This window comes from Alligator sinensis, unplaced genomic scaffold (genome assembly GCF_000455745.1).
Source record: "Alligator sinensis unplaced genomic scaffold, ASM45574v1 scaffold389_1, whole genome shotgun sequence".
Lineage (NCBI taxonomy): Eukaryota > Metazoa > Chordata > Crocodylia > Alligatoridae > Alligator > Alligator sinensis.
In genome coordinates this window covers 2,813,955-2,833,615 of record NW_005841951.1, presented here as the reverse complement: position 1 = coordinate 2,833,615, position 19,661 = coordinate 2,813,955, and the positions used below count along the sequence as shown (strand labels likewise).

General features: G+C 44.8%; 1 protein-coding gene across 2 annotated transcripts in view; it reads right to left on the bottom strand.

Annotated features, from left to right (window-relative positions):
- Window positions 1–31: 31 nt before the first annotated feature.
- The window catches only part of ACVR1C (activin A receptor type 1C), a 74,104-nt gene continuing 54,474 nt past the window's right edge, over window positions 32–19,661 (bottom strand). The window contains exons 3-8 of one of the 2 annotated variants that reach the window (XM_025199925.1): window positions 14,891–15,121; window positions 13,467–13,634; window positions 12,433–12,589; window positions 10,086–10,210; window positions 6,211–6,341; window positions 32–3,636 (exon numbers count right to left, since the gene is read on the bottom strand). In XM_025199925.1, coding sequence (XP_025055710.1) covers window positions 3,511–3,636; window positions 6,211–6,341; window positions 10,086–10,210; window positions 12,433–12,589; window positions 13,467–13,634; window positions 14,891–15,121 — 938 coding nt within the window. In that variant the 3' untranslated portion in view covers window positions 32–3,510. Of the gene's footprint in view, window positions 3,637–6,210; window positions 6,342–10,085; window positions 10,211–12,432; window positions 12,590–13,466; window positions 13,635–14,890; window positions 15,122–16,441; window positions 16,806–17,333; window positions 18,210–19,661 lie in introns of those variants that run through there. The other variant, XM_025199924.1, reaches the window with a different exon arrangement.

Below are 19,661 nucleotides of genomic sequence, written 5' to 3'. Positions count from 1 at the left end.
CCCCCCCAGCTCTGCTGCACGCTTGGGAGCAGTGGGACTGGCCACACACACCACAGCCTGAGCTGCCCCCCACCCCTGGGCCAGGTGGGGCCAAGGGACCTGCCACAGGCTGGATAAAATCCCTTGGTGGGTCATATATTGCCTGCCTCTGCTCTCTGATTTACTCCTTTAGAAAAGAGGTGTCAAATTCATCTGGCCCTGAAGGCTGGATGAAAGGTGCAGGGCAGGTCCATGGACTAGATCAGGTCCACGATCCTGATCAGGTCCATGAACCCCACACCCCTGCATGACGTGCATATCCCAGGCCCTGCACATACTCCATGCCACACATAGGTCAACTCTGAGACCCAGGGGCAGCACAGGAAGCCAGATGATTGAACTTGGTGGGACAGATCCATCCTGCAGGCTGCATCTTTGACACCCCTGCTTAAGAGAACATAATTCTAGTTCTTTGTAATCCTTCTAGTTCCTAGGTCCTCTGGTGATGATGTAACATCTCCAGATACCTTCGAAAATGGGCTGAATTTCAGTATCCTAATTTTCCTTTTTATGTCTCAGTGGGTATGTCTACATGTTCATTAATGTGCCGTAGTTACTGTGCATTAAGTATAGTACTTGGATAACTAAGGACTAAATCAGTGTGCAGTAACTGGCACTACTGTGCAGTAGCACCAGTGCACAGGTTTTTACAGATGTTAACTGTGCAGTAGCCTAATACCAATGTCATTGTGTTGTTGTGTAATTAACAGGCATTTTGTTTCTCTCTTCCCGCTGAATCCAGAACATTTTTGATAATCTGGACACTTTATTTAGACATCCAAGCTATTATAAAAATCCTGCTCCAACTGTGGGGGTCAATTTTTTCTGAAAATATGGCCCTAGCTTAACATCACATTAACTACAATGTAACCGCAATATTCTGCATCTTATCCAGCTCCTATTGGTGTCAATAAGTCTTTTTTTTATCGACTTCACTGAGAGGTGGATCAGGCTCTTTTATTTAGAAATTTCTTGACAATTTTTGCTTTTAAATAAAAAGCTATTTTTGAATTACAGTGCTTGAGGCTTAAGCACTAGATTCTTGTTTATACTTTCATTCAAAATAAAAGGAACCAAATCAGCGTTAGGGTTTATAAAGATAGCAAGCAAGCAAACCATCTTTAAAAATATCCTCTAAAATAAGATCATTATAGTAGGTTGTTTTTCATTTCATTTTCAAATAAATACTGCAGATTAGATAGTGTGTGCGACTAACCACAACTGGAACATACAAAAAGTATTAAAAATATAAAGAGTAAGTTTGTCTACAACTCAAAGCATACAGAAATAAAACCTACTAGCAATCCTTTAGATCATACTCTGTAGCGTGGTTACAAGACCACAAATAATAAAGTAGGGCTTAGCTTCACTTTAAGCAAGCTAAGGTAAATTATACAAACATTTATGCTACACTTTGCTAGTAGTGATTTAAAGAACAAATAATGTTCACTGCAACAGAAGCTGCAAAATAAAACATGAAACACTGACCTAGCTGACTGAAGACTATGGTCCTGGTTTTCCACCTAAAACGGAATTCAAAAGACCCAATGACAAAGATTAAACACAGGAAACTATAAGTAAACTGTGGTATTCAAGTCACTTCCCTTCCCTTCTTTTCTATTTTTTATTTTTGTTAAGTTTTCTTTCTCTACAACCACTGTGTTACAGAGAATCGAGAGATCTGTGGCCCTAATTCTACAGCTCATGGATTTTGTGGGGTTAAGATAAATATTTTAAAATAATTTTTTTCAAAGTATATGAAATGACCACGTGCCTCAAACCATCCAGGACACCAGGGGATGTCAGATTTTTTTTTTTAACTATTGAACATGTGCATTAAATTATGAGATACACACTGAAAAACTATTTGCACAGTGGCCTGGACCAGAGGCATACTAGCCAGAACCAGGTGGCAGTCTCACCTGGTGCAGAGGCAAAGGCTAGAAATTTGCTGCTGCTGAGCAAATGTTGCCTCCTTTTAGCCATCAACACATGTCTTCAGCAGCCTTTTAACAATTTGTAGTGCCTAAAAAGTGAGGTAACATATCTCCCCACACCATCACCATCTGCCCGAGCCAGAACTGGACCAATGCAGAGAAGGGACAGGGTATAAGGGACAGGATGGGGGGCAGGAAGGTAAGACACCCACTAATCCTATTCTGGCACCTCTCCCTTAGACAGCATCCAGGGCTTGTGCCTCACTCACCCATCCATTTATATACTACTGGGCTGTACTTAAAAATATATTTATACACATAAGAAAATGGGTTAGTGTGGGAACTCATGTTCTGCGTGAGGCAATAAGTTCTCTAAAGGCTAAAGCTGGGTCAGAGCACAAGGACTGTACCACTGTCATTCAGGTTTAGATCATGAGGAGTGCCTGTACCACTCGCTCCGGGTGCTGAAGACACTCACTCTGCACAATTCCAAACTGTGTGGAAACCACCCAGGCCCACCTTAAGAATAGCCATTTGTGCTGGCCTCCATAGAGTGCAAGTTGTTAGGTACGGGTCTCTGCATGTAAAAATTTTATCCAGGACACTGAGTTTTTACAGAAATTAACTTTGTTAGCTCATCCTAGTCCCCAACAAAAAGGCACTCTCTAGATCAACTAATGTTCTGCAAAATGTCAGTTAAAAATACATTCTTTTCAGATAATACAGAAGAGGTCCTATCAAAATTTTACCTAGAAATGCTAACAAAATACTCCCCACATTACATTTCCTCACAACTAGTACAAAATAGAAAATGTGGTCCTTGCCTGGCATTTTGGAACAATCAGCTCATAAGGAAACATAACAAAAATACTACCAATGTTACCTATAGTTTTGCAGATAAGCTGTAATAAAAAAAAATACTTAAAAAAGAACCATGCATTTACTTTGCTTTCACAGTACACAAGTTCAATGGAATATTTCTTTGTTTGGTTAGTAAATGATCGTTATAGTATAAAAACATATAAATGCACTTCACTGACAGCTATTCTCCAGAACTCTAAGTAAAATACCTAAGATGCTCAATACATTTGTTCTGCTACTTATTTTTGGTTTGACAAAAAAAAAATGCATGGGTTTTTCCCCTAATCCACTTCTTAAAGCCATGCAGCAACCCACCTACAACGTATTTTGATTCTAAAAAGAAGAAAAGGCTTAAGAACAGTGAAATGTATTTTAAGATCTAATATTATTTCTTAGATCAGTTCTGCTATTTTTCTATTAACTACTTTCCTTAAGAAAAACAAGGCAAGTCAGTGACTTGCTGTATTAAAAAAAAAATTAACATCAACCAGAAGCTGCGTTTGCCTGAGGTCAACTATAAAGCTATTTTTCAGTGCTGTGGTTCGGGCACTTAAATACCATACCGTATATATGTGAGGTAGGTAAAAGAAAACACAGACACACACAACACAGACACACACACACACGTAAAAAGATGAACACAATGATTCCTTCTTTTCTCCCAATCACTTGTTTAGGCTTTGCAATCTTCCTGTACACAGAGCTGTGAAATAGTCTTCTTAATGCGAAGCGCAGTGAGGCGGGCTGCTCCATTAGCACACCAGCACTCGCGCATTATTCTGCCCATGACTCTGAGTGCCTTAAGATAAAAGAAAACAGGTTAGAAATAAAAACACTTCTACTGCCTTCATGTAGCAATGAATTAAGAAAACACACTGTAACATATAATAAAATCCTTTGGAATCAAAATCCAATGGAAATGGCAGTAAGTTTGGCTACAAAAAGATGTTGTATTTGTCTCAAGATAAAACACTTCATCCTGGGACAAAGTGCAATTGTTCAAACATCCACATCCATTGTTCCTGGACAAATCCTGGAAAGGTTGACAGGATAAGAAGTGCTAACAGTTCATCTTGGGACATCTCAAAGTGTGTCCCAGAACAGTTATCCCAGAATTACACTAATCAAGCAATAGCAGAAATATGGAAGCGCATTCAGCCACACACTAAACCCTCATTGTGTACATGCCAATCCTGGAACATGTATGTCCTGGGACAAATACAGGCACAACTTGTCCTAGGACAAATGTAACATCTATTCCAAGCCCTAGAGATTTTCATTTTGGGCTTGTCAAAGAAAGAAATTAGTTTCATATTTAATCCTAATGGACAACTTTTTCTGTATTCCCCCCAAAAATAAAGGAATCTAAGACCATGGGCAGGTTTTCAGGTGCAGTAGTAAGAATTTCTGGGAAATTCATAGTGTTGAGAAAATGTTGAGAAGCGGCACACAAGCCCCTGGCCAGACAGCTGTATGGACGCCTCAGAGGCAAGCTGTCCAGCCAGGAGGCAATAGTGAGCTGCTCCTTGACTGTCCCCACCAAGGGGGAAGGCTGTCAAGAAACCATTGGCAACAATCTAACTGCTTTCCTCATCTCCAACTTCTGAACAGCCCTAGGGAGTCCTCGAAACTGTTCAAAAGGTGGGGGGACATTGGAACTGCCACTTGTGCAGTCCCCGAGTGCCCCAGGGTTGCTCAAATGACCATAGCAACAAGGTCCCCACAGGGCTCCCCAACACCGGGTGGGCCATCAGGGAACCTCTGTTCTCCCTCTGTCCCTCCCTCCCTCTGACTGTGGGATATTGAACAGGTGGCACACATGGCACTAGTAAATAGCAACATTGTTTTTAAAGAGCTAACTGCTTGTGGTTGAATTGCTATGTTTCATGGAGGTGAAACACAAGATTTCATGTGGTGGAAACGCCTATCCATACCCTAAGAAAGTTAGGTTTCTAAATCGTATTCAAATTCAGCGGAAGCTGGGCGCCTAATTCCCTTGGCTAAGTACAGACATTCAAAAACCCCAAGCCTGGGGCATAGCCAGACACTGGCCAGGGCAGTGCCTCAGGCAAAGGGGAGTGGGGGGGGGAATAAACTCCCCTGTCTCCCCTCTGTCTCATAGGTATGGGGACCCCACAAATGGGGTCTGCCCGGCTTTCCGTGCCACTGGCCACTTGTATGGCAGGGGGTGCAGCCAGAGCCAGCTGGCATGGCCCCTGCCATCCACCTGCCTCACTTGGGGCTGGGGCTAGAGGGTTAAGCCGGGCCAGCCCGCGGGCACTGCTGAGAGCAGGTGTGGAGGGGCGAAGCTGGGCTGGGCCGCAAGGGCAGGGTCCTTCCCAGCCAGCTGCAGCTCGGGATGGGGCCACAAGAGCTGTGTGCCCAGGCTGCTCGCAGCTCCCTGCACCCAGCTCCTAAGCTGTCATGGAGATGCAGTGCCTGCAAAGAATCTGTCACTCATGATGCAATTGGTCCCACTCAGCCCCGGGCAAGGCAGACAGATAGCAGAGCTGGCCTGGGATGTGCCATGGGAGCAGGGCCATTCCCAGCCAGCTGCGGCTTCATGACAGCCCAGCCCAGCCTAGCCTGGGTACAAGGAGTCAGGAACAATCCAGGTGCCCAGTTCCCGCAGCTCCAGCCTGAGCCACAGCCAACTGAGAAGGGCCCTTTTCCTGCAGCCCAGCCCAGGCTGGCCTCTCCATGCCCACCCTTAGCAGTGCCTGTAGGCTGGCCCAGCTCAGCCCCCCCAGCCCCAAGCAAGGTAGGCGCACGGCGGAGCCATACCATCCTGCTCTGGCCATGCCCCCTGACCCTACCGCTGGAGTGTCAAAGTCAGGGGAGACCCTGACTGGGGCTGCTCCGGCCCAGCCAGGCAGACCCCAGCTGTGGTTCCCCAGGGGGAAAGGGGAGAGAAGGGGGAATAAACCCATGCCATGTCAGCTTAGGGGGCCATGCTGGCTGGCATCTGGCCATGCTCCTGCCCCTGCTCTGGCTAGACAGCAGGGGGGCAGAGCCAACCCTGCTCTCTGGAGCAGACAGGACAGCCCAGTCCCAGACTGAAAAGCATGCTGGGATACTCGGGGACTCTGATTTAACTTCAACAAGGAAGGTCTGGGACACAAGTTCCATAAACCAGTTTAACCCAAATCAGTTCAGTCTGATATTACATTAAACTAGGTTTATCATAAACCAATTTCAGCCATTTTGAAACTGGTTTATGTGCACTGAACTTCTGTTCTGTTACAGGTTTAAACCAGTTTCTGATCACTTAAACCAGTTTATGTGTACCTTCTGTCCCTAGCCCTTCAGTGGGTTTGAAAATCCCCACCTCATCAAGTATAACTCAATATACTTAAAAAAAAATCCCTTTTACCTCACAACTTTGCCACTGGTTTGGAATATTTGGCCTAAGTTTCTGCTCACAAACTGCCCTTCTCATGTCTTCTACTGAAGGATCAGAAGGCACAACATCATAAAAAGGCAACTGGTACTCCTCAACAAGTCCTGCAAGAGAAATGTTGTGCAGCTGAAGTGCATAGGTCAAATGAAAGCAGATGCTCCAAAATAACTTTGATTATGCTTCTCACTGACAAAAGAACTCTTGCTAATATGTAACTGTGAATGTATTCATCAATACTTGTTACTCCAGATAGTGTCTACTGCTATTATTACTTTTTAGTGTACAAATCAATATACAATCAAATAGTCACAGCACTGGATATTGTAAATGGACATGCAGCAAAGTTATGTTCTGTTGCCACAAAGATTTGGCTAAAATTGTTATAGTAAAAGCTTCTTGAACTAGAACATATTTAAATATTAAAAAACCTCTTCAACCTGAAGCTCTGCTACAATGTTTTGCTATTAGGACAGCTACCAAAAATGTGATTTCAGTGTCCTGAAACTATTTGCAGAAAAAACAAAAATTCCAAGTTCAGTTCCAACTGAACCAATTTTCTGGGTTTTGTTGACTTTTTGTTTGACAGCTGTACCAAAGAAATCAATTATTCATATAGCTCTAGTCAAAACACTGTATAATTTTGAAAAAATACAGATATCAAACTTGGAGGCCAAGAAGCGAACTCACACAACCCCACAGCTCATTCAAATCTTACTATGTCACGGTTGCCATCTTATTTAATTCTTTCCCACACTCTAATGATATGTACAGAGACCTCCTCTCTTCTTTGGTATAAGGAAATGTCAAAAGAAGCCTCTTCCCTTGTATTGTTTGCCCTTTTTCTAAGATTCCTAGATGAAGCAACAAGGCCATTTCTTCCTGCAACAGGCTGTCATGGGAGGGCTCCCAGAAGATAAATTGGAAAGGCAAGGAAAAAAAGAATAAAGCAGGATAAAGTAGCTGTGGGCAATGATTTATAACTTCCATGTCTTCAATTCTAAGGCAGACCAAAGGTCAGGCTTCCTGGACTGGCTAACTTCGGCTCCTGAAAGTCCCATCGAATTTGCTGATGCACAACTGAAGTGGGACATGTTACTGAACAGGCAGATGTCCTAGTTTCTTCCTAGTCTGATAATCAGAGGAAGCGAAAACTGCGTAATGTGATAAAATAGGTTTCTCTGGCTTGCCTGGGGAGAATGACTGTACAGATGGGCCCAAAGCTGGTGGTATGTTGACAATTAATGAGTCTTTTTGCATTATAGATGTCTCTTTCTAGAGTCTGTGCTATTCTTGTAAATCATCTGGTGCCAGCACTGACGACACAGGTTTGCTGCGTGACAAAGACAAGAGGTTGTTAGGGCACATGGCAGGACTTTACTGTTGCTCTGGCCAACAATGCCAGTGCAGTCTTCTACTTTCTAGAACTGGATGGGGATCAGATCTTAGAATAGTGTAAGGGCAGATCCCAGCAAGCAGAATAGGGCCACAGAGTAAAGAAATTTTTCCTCTGTGCCATGCTGGTATCACTAGCCTTACATGCTGTTGAAGAATTAGTGGTTTTCTTCCTAGAGGCCTTAATAGCTTTGCCTGGTAGAAACACACTGATCTTTGCTCTTGTGTTCAGGTGGCCTCTCCTAACACTGGCTTCAGCACTGGATGTATTAGTCTTGGCTTTAGTGCAAGTAGCAGTGCTGTAGCAGGATAGATCTACACCTGAGGGACTGATACATGGAGAAATGTCAACTCCTGCTGTCTCAACTGAGGTGGCTGCTTTTGTTGCCCCTCCTCTCTCCACCCTTCACAAAAGGCAGCTCCTGAGGCTGTTGCCCTGGTCCTAGGGTGGCCACCTGTTCCTGATTGGGCAGGACAGTCCCAAAGTATGAACATCACATCCCAGTCCTAGGCTGAATGACTCCAGGACCGCATTTGTCCCAGATTCCCCTCAACACATTCAACTATCATGCGAGTAGCATGTGCAGGGATCTGGGTTTTCCATTTGTTGTGAAAAAAACACGGATTTTCTCCTTTGAAGGAGAAAAATGCAGGAAACGGTGGATTTCCCCCACAGGCTGGCGGGGTTCCAGAGTTCTGACAAGCCACCCATGGCTCCATCCTGCTCTCCCCAGCCTGCAAGGGGGTGCTTAGGTCTGGGGGGAGCAGGATGCAGGGGGCACCACATGCACGCGTGAGTGTGCACACACTCAAGTGGCCAGCAATACATCCAGCCAGCAGTGGAGAGCAGCTCTCCTAGCTGTCTGCCAGTAAATCTATGGCGGGGAGGTGAGGGGCATAGGTGACACAGGGTGGGGGAGGGCAAATTGAGGCCCCCATAGTGAGGGAAGGAGTAGGGCTGGCAGCTAGGGCTGAAGGCACTGCCCAGCCGGGTCAGTGCATGGAGCCTGGGGCCAGGGTGGGAATGCGTGGCTGCAAGGCTTAGCTAAGGGGGCAGGATAGAGCCATAGGTGGCTTGTCCAGGGGGCAGCAAGGGACTGGCTCCCTGCTACTGAGTGCACTACCAGGAAGCTGGGAATGGGGGCACGTGTCCCCCAGACTTGTGTGCAGGGCAGGGGAAGATGCAGGCTGTCCACTGCAGGCTTGACTCTTCCCACCCTGCTGCCCTCCACCGGGAGTCCCCGCAGCTCAGCAGGTGGGACCCCATGTGGGAGGCCAGAGCAGGATAGCATGGTGCTGCTGCCACTGCCAAGAGCCCTGTGCCAGCTGCACCGCCATGGCACCCCCACAACTCCGCACCACCGCCCCCACTGCTGCCTGGCAGGCAGGGGGGATTCACTATGGTAAAGCAACTGGTGCGAGGCTCCTGGCAGTGGTGGCAGCACCAAGCCACTCTGCCCTCCCACTCCAGGCTTGCCAACTGGGCCATGGAGGCTCTGAGGGAAGGGCAGCAGGGCAGGGAACCCCAAGCCCTGAAGTGGGCAGCCCATATCCTCTCCTGACCCCACAGGCTCTGCTCAGCTCTGCTCCCACCATGCCACATGCCATCTGCAAGGGGTGGAGGGGCAGGCATGTTGATTGAAAAGGTGGTCACCCCCACTCCATCAGACCATTGAACTCCATCAGACTAGTAACATGTTCTCGTTTTAAACACTGCAAGTTTGTCAGACAGGACTTTTGAAGAATTTTTTGTCTAATATCTGATGGGAATCTTGTCTTGTCTGCTTCTCAGGAAGCCTGTTCTAGATAGACTGTTCCAGCAAATGGAAGTTCAGTTACATCTCTCACAACTTGCACATCTTCAGAGAGAGGAAGAGCACACCAAGTGCCTCTCTAAGAACAGGAAAGGCCTCTGATAACTTTTTAACACAAATATCCTACTGCAAAAGGCCAGGACTGGTAGTCCACAGATTCAGAGTCTGCCACATTAAGGTACCTATACTGAAAGTCTTGTACACAAAAGTCTGACCAGAGAAAATCAGTCCATGCAGGTCAAATTCATTCACAGCAGGTCTTTCAAGGGGAAACAGAAGAGTTCTGAAGAATGTATTTTTCAGAAGAATTATGAAAGACTTAGCCAGAGTTATGAACTAAAAGGTTAGACACCCTGGTGGTTGTTTCAGTCTTGGGTGGTAAGAAGGAACTAAGTGCCATCTGCTATTTATGCCCTGGGAGCTCAAGGAGGCACAGGGCACATCCACATTTCCTTTTGAGGAAATCACTGCAAGTCATGCAGCACTCCTGCTTCCACATCCAATCTTCATAATTCAGAGGGGGAAAAAAGAAAAGAAAAGGCACATATACTGAAACAGCATGTTCCTTTAAATTCTTTTTTTTTAATCAAATTTGAGTTGGGAAAGAGGGGGGAGGGGAGGGGAAGAGACCAGAAATTTTACCTCCAATTGAGCATCTTCGTGATATCTCCCAGTACACCAAACCAAGAGAGTATATGTCTGCACGCTTGAAAGATTCAAAGATATTTACGTTCATTACATCATCAAGTATTTCAGGAGCCATGTACCTTTAAAAAAAATAAAGATACATATACAAATACATACACCAAGTATGTCAGTTGACAAGTTATTACTAAGATCCTAATATCTGGCATGGAGGTATTTGGAAACAATATGTTGGATTGTCATAATTACTTGCCATCACTTTTACTGAACTTGATCAGTAGTGCTCAACTGCCATGGCCCACATGAATCCAGTCTGTGGGGCTCCCCATAGGTCCAGAAATTCGGTGGTGGGGGAGCAATTAACTCAGCCACCACTCCTGCTGCCAAATTTATAGATATGTGGGTCACCCTACAGGCTGGATGACATGACCCCATAGGCCAGATCTCACTGGCATGTTGGGGTCACTCTGCAGCTGGATCCAACACATGGAGTCAGGTCAGCGTGTGGGATCAAGTCGCAAAAGCATCTAGCCAGTGCATGGGATCACTGCAGACAGCTGGTGTACAGGGCCAAGCTGGAGTGCTCAGTAACGCACACGAACTGGCCTGCTGTTCTGACCCTACATTGGATCCAGCCTGCAGAATAACCCCACCCATGGGATCTGGCCCACAGATCAGCCTTGTGCCATTCATCTGGCCCACAAGGTCAGAAGGTTGGGCACCACTGGCCTTGACAATTGATTCCTATCTCCATTTAGGACATGAGCACACAAAGTTACTAAGGGTGGGAAGACCCACAGCATGTCAGCTGTTCCAGAATAACTGTCTGTGTGTATATGCTCCTGGTCTTTTCTCAACAAAGGACAAACTAGGGCAGGTTAGCTTTCATCTACCCCAAGGCAAGTGTGTACATATGCAGTAAGTATAGAACAGCTGATAAGCTGTGAAACCCCACCCTCCTTTACCTTCCAGTAATTTGCTTGCATTTCATTTGCCCATGCCCTCACTTATTTTATCTGCATTCAAATATATTACTTAGATTCTGAAAAGTCCAAAAAAGGGCCATTTTGACCACATCTGACTATACATGGCACCAATCTAAGAAGTTTGTTTGATGAAAGATTCAAGAATCACCATCTGAGTTGAACCATGCTCTTTGATCCAACCTTTAATAATAGGCCTCAATACCCTATATATATTTTTCTGTAAACAAAGTTTAGCTTGGGTTATTTATTCAAGATATTCATCTAAAGTCTAAATGTTTTGTGTGACCATTATGCGTGTGTGCCAACACCATAGTCATATAATGTACTGCTTCCCCTGGTCCTCCTTCAGAGTAATTAAGCTTGCTAAACTTTTGATTAATATTGTAATAATTTTCTGATTTTTTTTTCTCTCTCTTAAAAATCTTGCACTGAAAGAAACAAAATACTTCCTATGATGAACAATCTTTCTGTTTTGCTTAATAACCAAACAAATACAGGGCCCAGCTAGCTACTTCAGCTGAAGAGGTTCATTCCATCTCTATTTATATTTGATCTTGAGGTTTTATTTGCTAATAAAGTTTCGCCTACAAGACAAACCGGATTGTATTTAATGGCATTAGTGGGCCAAAAGTACTATTGAAACTGAAAGAAAAGTAAAATGTATCCTGATCTCAGTAAAGCCTGAGTGAGGAAGAAAGGCAGCAGCTCAGCATGCAGTCAAGGATGTCAACAACTGGCTGCTGTCACTCTAAGCCAATGGTTCTTGACCTTTTTAGATTCGCTATCAATTCCTATTTGAAATTTCTGATTTCATCTTGCAATAGGTTTACTGTAGCACCCCAGATGAGAATTACTGTTCTGGACAGAACTAGGACCTAGAGCCATGCTTAAGGATTTTATTAACATCTAGATATTTAACATCAATAGCTACATAGGCCAACCAAAAGAAGCCAGCTTGTTATCTAACATCCGAATTTAGGAGCAGGATCATTGTCTATTATGTGGTTGCTCTCTCTTTAAATTCAGAGACATCCCATATAATTTTATGGCCAAGGGAAGGTTTGAGACAATCTCCTTACATGGCTACCTTTGCCCCCTATTGCCATACTGAATTTGAAAGAGCCCTGACCTTTCATCCTCCTTAACAATTCCTTCATACAATGCCCAGATTTAGGATCTGGATCTGCCCTGAGAAAAGAGTCCAAGCAGAGCTTGAAAGGAAAGCCTGAGAGTGGAAGAAAAGGAATGCCCCATACTTCATACAGTGCTTGAAAACTGCACAGAAGTGGAACAGCCTGAACTCCCTCTGGTGGTTCTCCCTTAATACCTTTCTTTATCAAATGCATCAAAGCTCTTACCTCTTTGTTCCCACTCTAGGATTCAGAGGTATGTCAATTGTGTTCAATACAGAATCATGCTTAACAGCCAGCCCCAAGTCTGCAATGGCACAGGTTTCATTTTTTTTCACCAAGATGTTTTTGGATTTCATATCTCTGTGTGCAATAGCTGGTTTGCCTGGTAACACCACCAAAAAACAACAGAAGAAAACACCCAACCATTATGATGAATGTTAATATGGAAAAAAATAAAAAAATAAAAAACTAACACCCCCCTCCCAAAAAAACCCAGCTTATTGCCATTTTCCTTCTCAGTTTAGCACAAATTAGACTCTGCCTGCCATTACTTACCACAGACACACAATAAACGCTTCTTTCATCCAGACATTCCTTTTACTCTTAAATCCTATTTCAGGACCACAAAGTTTCCCATAATCGACACTCCTACTCTATTCAGGCATGCAATAACCCGGTACATACCACTGGTATCCTAGTGTTTGAATAGATAAGTACTAACACTAGTCAACAGTAGACAGACTCCACTGAGCATACTCAAACACTTCAGGCACCCTGAAGCAAGCGTGACCTAAATTTTACAGCATTCTCCTGTAGCACTCCTATTCATCAGACTGGAGATGTGGCAGCTTCAGCTAAATAAACCTTCCACTGAAAATGTAATTAAAATTATAATTAACACAATCAATTCAATACTTCGTATTGTTTGATATTAAGTTATATTTGTTCTATGTTACTCCTGGTTTATTTTCAATGTACTATAGAACTGTACTCAAAAATAGTAATAACTGGATGGTTTGGCAGTTGACTGCATCATAAGCTCAGTTGAGAATGTTATGTGCTTTTCTTTCCATTTATACGAGCATTGGGAGACAAATTGAATAATGTTTTAAGTATCACTTAAAAATAAGTACTAATGAATCAAGCTCTTTATCAAAGAAATCTTTAGTGCATCTTGTAACTAATAGACATTTATGGAAATATCACCCACATTTTCCCCTCATCTTTTTTTAAAGAATATATTATAGAGAAATAAATACCTTGTGTACCAACTATTTCCATGTGAAGATGTGCTAGGCCACTGGCTATTGAAAGTGCCAATTTAATCATCCCATCTATTGTCACAGTATTTCTGTTTAAATAATCAAACAAGGAGCCTTGGTCATGATATTCAGAGACAAGCCAGAGCTGAGTCCAAGTTCCATTATCTATCAAAAGAAAAAAATGTTTCTGAACTATATGTATAAATTAGCTTTAAAAATTAGCAAGAGATTCAGTCATTTCAAGGTGAAGTGAATATTTTAAATACCAGTTTAACTATACACATTTTCCCCCCAAGGTCTGGAACAGCCTGCCACCAGAGGTGGTTCAAGCGCCTTCATTGAACACCTTCAAGATGAAACTGGATGCTTATCTTGCTGGGATCCCATGACCCCAGCTGACTTCCTGCCCTTTGGGCGGGGGGCTGGACTCGATGATCTTCCGAGGTCCCTTCCAGCCCTAATGTCTATGAAATCTATGAAATGCAACTGTCCTCTATTCTTGAGGTACCTCGGTGGCCACCCTAGTCTTGACACAAGACACTAAGGCCTATGATCTGCACTGGGTGCCATACAGGCAGACCCCTACACCTGTGCGGAGCTCCATGGCTCCATGCAAGAGACATTTCCTTGCCCTGAAGGTCACGGCAGAACCTCAGCAAAGGAATTTGATATCACAGTCAAAGTGACCATTATCCACTTGAACTTTACTAATTATTCCTTCAAACTGTTAAACTCACATCTCTGTGCTTTCGCAAAACAGGGGGAAAAGATCAAGTTCCTTGGGCTGCCACATGACAGGAAAAATACTGACCAGAACTAGTTAGAAAATTTATGATAGATCATTTTCTTTGCGTAAATGATGATTTGTTGAGGTTAAACAAAAACTTTCCTTCAACAGCTCTGCAACCACCCGGGTTCCTTTGGAGCCCACTAAGTGAGCTGCCCCAGAGGTGGGACTCCTCGGTCCCCAGCAGCAGAACCAGCAGGCGGTCCTGAACTGGGGCTCCCAGGACAGCCACACGCCCCAGCTCTTCCAGAGCCAACTTAACAAAAGTTTGGTTTCTTTCAACTCCCAACCTCCCCAGGACCCAGCCCAGCAGGCTGTTCAGATTCCCAGCCCATCCCTCCTGTCATTATCAAGACAGGGGTTTCCTTAGTGCCACCCCTCCCAGCAGTACGCCTGGAAGCTTCCTTCCCTCCAAAAGCAGTGCTGGAGGATATGGAGACATGGGACAGTTGAAAGGGGCATTACTGATATGTTGCTAAAAATGAATAATCCCTTCCACAAGAAACCCCAAGGTTCAAAGTTCTGTCCAGCTGCGAGTGAAACAGAACCTTGAAGGCTGAGAATTTCCCAGTAGACAGATGGGGTTTTTTCAGCCAACTTTAATTGTCAAAAGATGTCTGGAAAGATTATATACCCTTGTTATCAGCAGCAATAAAACCCAGGATATTTTCGTGTCTCAGCATAACTGTTTGATAGATTTCCGCCTCACGAAACCAAGACCTTTCATCCCTTGAAGAGAAGATTTTTACAGCAACATCTTCCCCGCACCATTTTCCACGCCAGACTTCGCCAAATCGACCTTTTCCTACTATTTCCTGAAGAACAATAGTCCTTGCAATTGTTCTTTGCACTAGCAGAGGCAAACCTAATAAAGAAGAATAAGGATGCTTTGTTTAAAAAAATGTACTAGAATTTATTCAGTCAGATTAAAAATAAATTGTTGTGATTACATGGTCCTATGACCAAAAACAAAAACTCACCAGCATACCCACAGACATGCACACAATTTTCTGAGACTATTCTTTCAATTCTATTTGACAGATTAATGCACTACTCTGAACTGTAAACATTATGGCAGAACAAAATATCATAACATTTAATTTTTAAAAGCCCCCATATTCAATGGCATAACTGAGTGAGAGAGAGGGAAGGGACCGATTTGGGCAACTGTCCTAGGCTTTGCCCCAGTGTTACGCATACTGTAGCCAGATTCATGTGAACAACAACTCATTACCAAACCAGGGCTAACAAGCAAACATCTGAAACAGGGTTGTATATCTTGTTTAATTGGTTCTGTTAACAGGGTAATAGAAAGCTCTCACCTGGCTCATGAAATAAGCTTAACCAAGAAAATACAATGTAGCTCAAGAAACTTAAACCTGACACATCTACAAAATAATGTTAAGGTGAAAAAAGGCTGAGCTGCATGGGACGTTCTACATGAGAAATTGTTCCAGCACACAAAAGAGATTTGTTAAGCAAAGACTGATGTGAAAAATCCACAATAAGCTACAGTAATTCTGAGACCAACAATGTTTCATTAAACAAAGAATGAAATATGTCTACATTATAAAATATCCCCTGAAACATATTCACATTGCCACTATTACTTATGATTTTTTCACTTCTATTACAGTGAGGGCAAACAGGTATAAGGATAAGTAAGTCTGGCTCCAATCTGTCTCAGACAGCCGGAGCCGACTTGAGGATCGCTGATTACTCGGCCGTCAGGCGGGCTGGTGGATGGAGAGGCGGGACACAGCGTATTGGTTGCAAAATAACTTTTACTTTAACTTTACTTACGCCGCTGGTGGCCGCGATGCAGGTGGTAAGGTTGCTTACGTAGTTACAGGCAACGAGTTGCTTGCGTAGTTACAAGTAACTGGCAACAAAACGAGCCAGCGAGTCCGTAGACAGAAGCGAGCATGCAGGATGAAGGATACGTCGGGACAGACGGTGATGGGGAGATGTTGGAGGATGGCCAGTCTGCCAGCTTTTCTCAGCCACGTGGCAAAGTTCTCCGTACTCTACCACGTGCTCAGAGCTCTCCGACTTGGGCGGAAGCTGCACGGATTTTTATACATTTAGGAGTAGCCAATAACAGACTGCCAGGTAGGAATAGCTAATGAGGCAGAACGTACCAAATTTGAAAGTAATTGGGCAGTTCTATTGTGACAGGGGCACTCAACTCATTTGGTTATGACATGCCCCCTTGACCATGTCACAATAGACAAGGGAATTAGGTTACAAGTAATTTTCGTCTAGGAACTCGTCGTCATCACAGGATTCAGGTGGCAGGCGAGTATATACATAAGCAGATAGCTTAACAAATCGCTTTTTAACAAACAGTAAAATACAACAACCCATACATACAACAATGGCTATTACTATTAATGGTAAACACAAGGTAATGAGGGGAGTCAGTAAATGCATTAACCAAGATGACGTGTCCCATCGCATCCAGCCGAAAATGTCAGCTAACCATCCCTTCCCGATTCCGGCAACGTTGTTGGTGTCTGCGGCAATTTGTTTTATATGGTCGAGCTGATCTTCTAATGGAATAGTAACGTTAGGTATGCTAATACAACAGTGTTCCCTAAACAAGTTAAGGAATTGACACATGCCTCCCAGATGTAGCATTGCGTCGAGGGCTAAGTGGTTTTGCATGGTCATGTGCGATGTAGCCTGTAATTGCTGGTTTAATAACCACAAGGCTGTTTCGGTACTATTGGCTGGAAGCTCAACTTGTTCAGCTAACTTGGTGATATTGACTCTTGCCTTGCCTATCCCTATTCCCCATGCAAAATAACCTTCAAGCGCCCATACGAATTTTTGGTTGACTTTCTCTTCGTCTGTTAACTCGCTCCACACCGGAGCGCGTCGCTTATGGCAACGAAGTACGGCCGGACTACGCGGGTGAGATGTGTCAACACTTAAGGGGGGGCAAAGCATTACTGTACTCAAAAAGCATTGGACGCCCGTTAAGGCGGCCGGGAGGTTAGTGTAAAGCTGCCCGTCCGAAGAAGCCCATAACAGCCCTAAAGTTGCCGGCGTACTAATTAATGCACAGCTTTGACCTTTCCAATTGACTGAAGCTACTTTGCGAGGAAGATCGACCATGTTGGCGGGCGTGTCGTAGCCATGGCACCACTGACTGAGTCTGGCCGCCCTTAAGATGGGATAAAAATATGAGCACCAATCTTGGGCATCCAATATATTGATGGCTAGTGACTCGTTCCAAGAGACTAGAGATCGGGGCTGCTGAAGGACGGATGGAACCGGGCCAGACTCATCTCGTGCCCTGGTTTTGTTCGGGCCTGGGGGAAGGGCTAGGTACCATGTTGGAGTAATGGCTGTGGGGTTCCAGGCTAACGAATTATCGTCCCTGGACCACTTTACTCCTTCTGGGTTAATTCCCCACGGTATTTTTGAACACGCAATGTTATAGAAGAGCCGAACGGGGCCAGGTGGAAACATAGCCTCCGATCTGCAGACAGAGCAGTTCATTTTGGATAAGGTCAAGTTACGTGGCCAAGAATACTGGTAATGGACGGTGTGTTGGCGCTGGGAATATATAAAAGAATGTTGAGTTATCGTAATATTGGGGTTCGGATTGGTGTTCCGGGCTTTAAACCACTTATTAACATTAAGAGGGTATACAAACGGGGTTAACACTGGGTCGTTAACAGAAAGAGGCAGGCGTAAACATGCGGTGAGTCCTGACTCGCTACTATCTCCCGTGATGTTCGCCCAGAGTGACAAAAGGGACAGAACCGAGTTAGAGGTTGCGAAGTCAGTTCCATTCGCTGAGGAACCCATTGGGAACAGCAGAAGCATGACGATGATCCCATCCACAACGTTTGAGTAAGCGGCCATTACTGTGTCGACCCAAATGTGCTACGCTGGATCTCGTGATCGAGCAGCTGTAGATTGCCGCTTCGTCACCGCCAGGCCTGCAAGGAAACAAAAGAAACAAAAGAAAAACGTAATCGGGTTCACTACAAGGAAACTGGGTGAACAGCAGAACGGCGAGTCAACCAATTGTGGTGAACGATAATAGGGGGACGATCGGGCTTTTCCTCCAATAGGACGGAATAGGTGTTGGGATACTGTTCCGACCGTTGAACTGTTCCCTTGTAGACTTGTGGATGAGATTGACGAGGGTGCGGTATCGAAACCCACACTAACTCATCGGGTTGGAATTTAGGTTCCCAGGATAGAGGTTTCTTGGGATCAGCCTCGTCCCATAGTGGTTTTGCGGTGTTCAGCAAAATGAGGACGTCATGATTGTGCTTAGTCCAGTTTTTGTACGTTCCTCCCCCTCTGAGGCGAAGTTGTTCTTTGTATAAGCCGATGTGTCTCTCTACGACGCCGTTGGATTGTGGGTGGTATGGCAGATGGAGATGCCATGTGACGTTGTGAAGACGAGCAAATTTTTCCAGGGCATTAGAGTTAAACAGGGGTCCTTTGTCAGACTGAATTTCATGAGGAGGTTGCCAAGCGGCAAATGTAGCAGTTAAGGCGGAGACAACGGCAGTGGCATTGCTTTTCTGTAAGGGAATGACCTGTAACTGGCGCGTTCCCAAATCGACGATGACTAATCCCTTACTTGGCGGTTTGGACCCCGGGAGGGGCCCGAGCAGATCTATTTGCCAGACTTTTCCCACCTGGAATTGCGAGGGGTTGAAAGCTCCGTCTTGATGTTTGGTTCGATGGCACTTTTCTTTTGCACATCTCACAAGCCTGTGCTACCTTTTCCCAATCGTGTCGAATGCCATACAAGGTAGGCTCCGTAGCGGCTTGGCGCCAGCGTCGATGGCTGGCCCGCGGTCCCGGGTGACCCCAATTCTCATGAAGCCATGCGAGGAACGGGCTTACTTCGGGATCGGGAGTAGTGGTGATGGGCAGAACTATGTCGGTCCAGAGTGGATCTTCCAAGAGCTTGTCGATGGCCTCATGCACTGGGTCGGTGTCAGGGCGGTGTGACTTGGTGTGCTTAACCAGTGGGAGCCGTGTAAATTTAGTCAAAGTTTCCCAGATGTCTTCCCAATTATTTAAATTTTTGGTGGGAAGGGCTGTGCCAGTAAGGATCTTATAGATGTACTGCGAGTCGATTGCAATGATTGGAACTGGAAGTGTATCATTGTGGTGCATTAGACAGTGTTGCAGCACTTTAAGGAATCCCATCAGTTCGCATTTTTTGAGCAGAATTGTCGTCTGGGTGGGCCCAGAGTATTTCCGCGTCGTGACAGGCCTTACAATAGTACCCATAGCCTCTGCCGTGTCGGGAGGTTCCGTCCGAGGCCATCCAGGGCAGGGCAGAGGTTCCATACAGCGTTGGGGGTTTCTCCCCATCCCCCGAGTTGGGGTCGGGTGGTATGTCTTCAAATTTCCAACAGCACCAG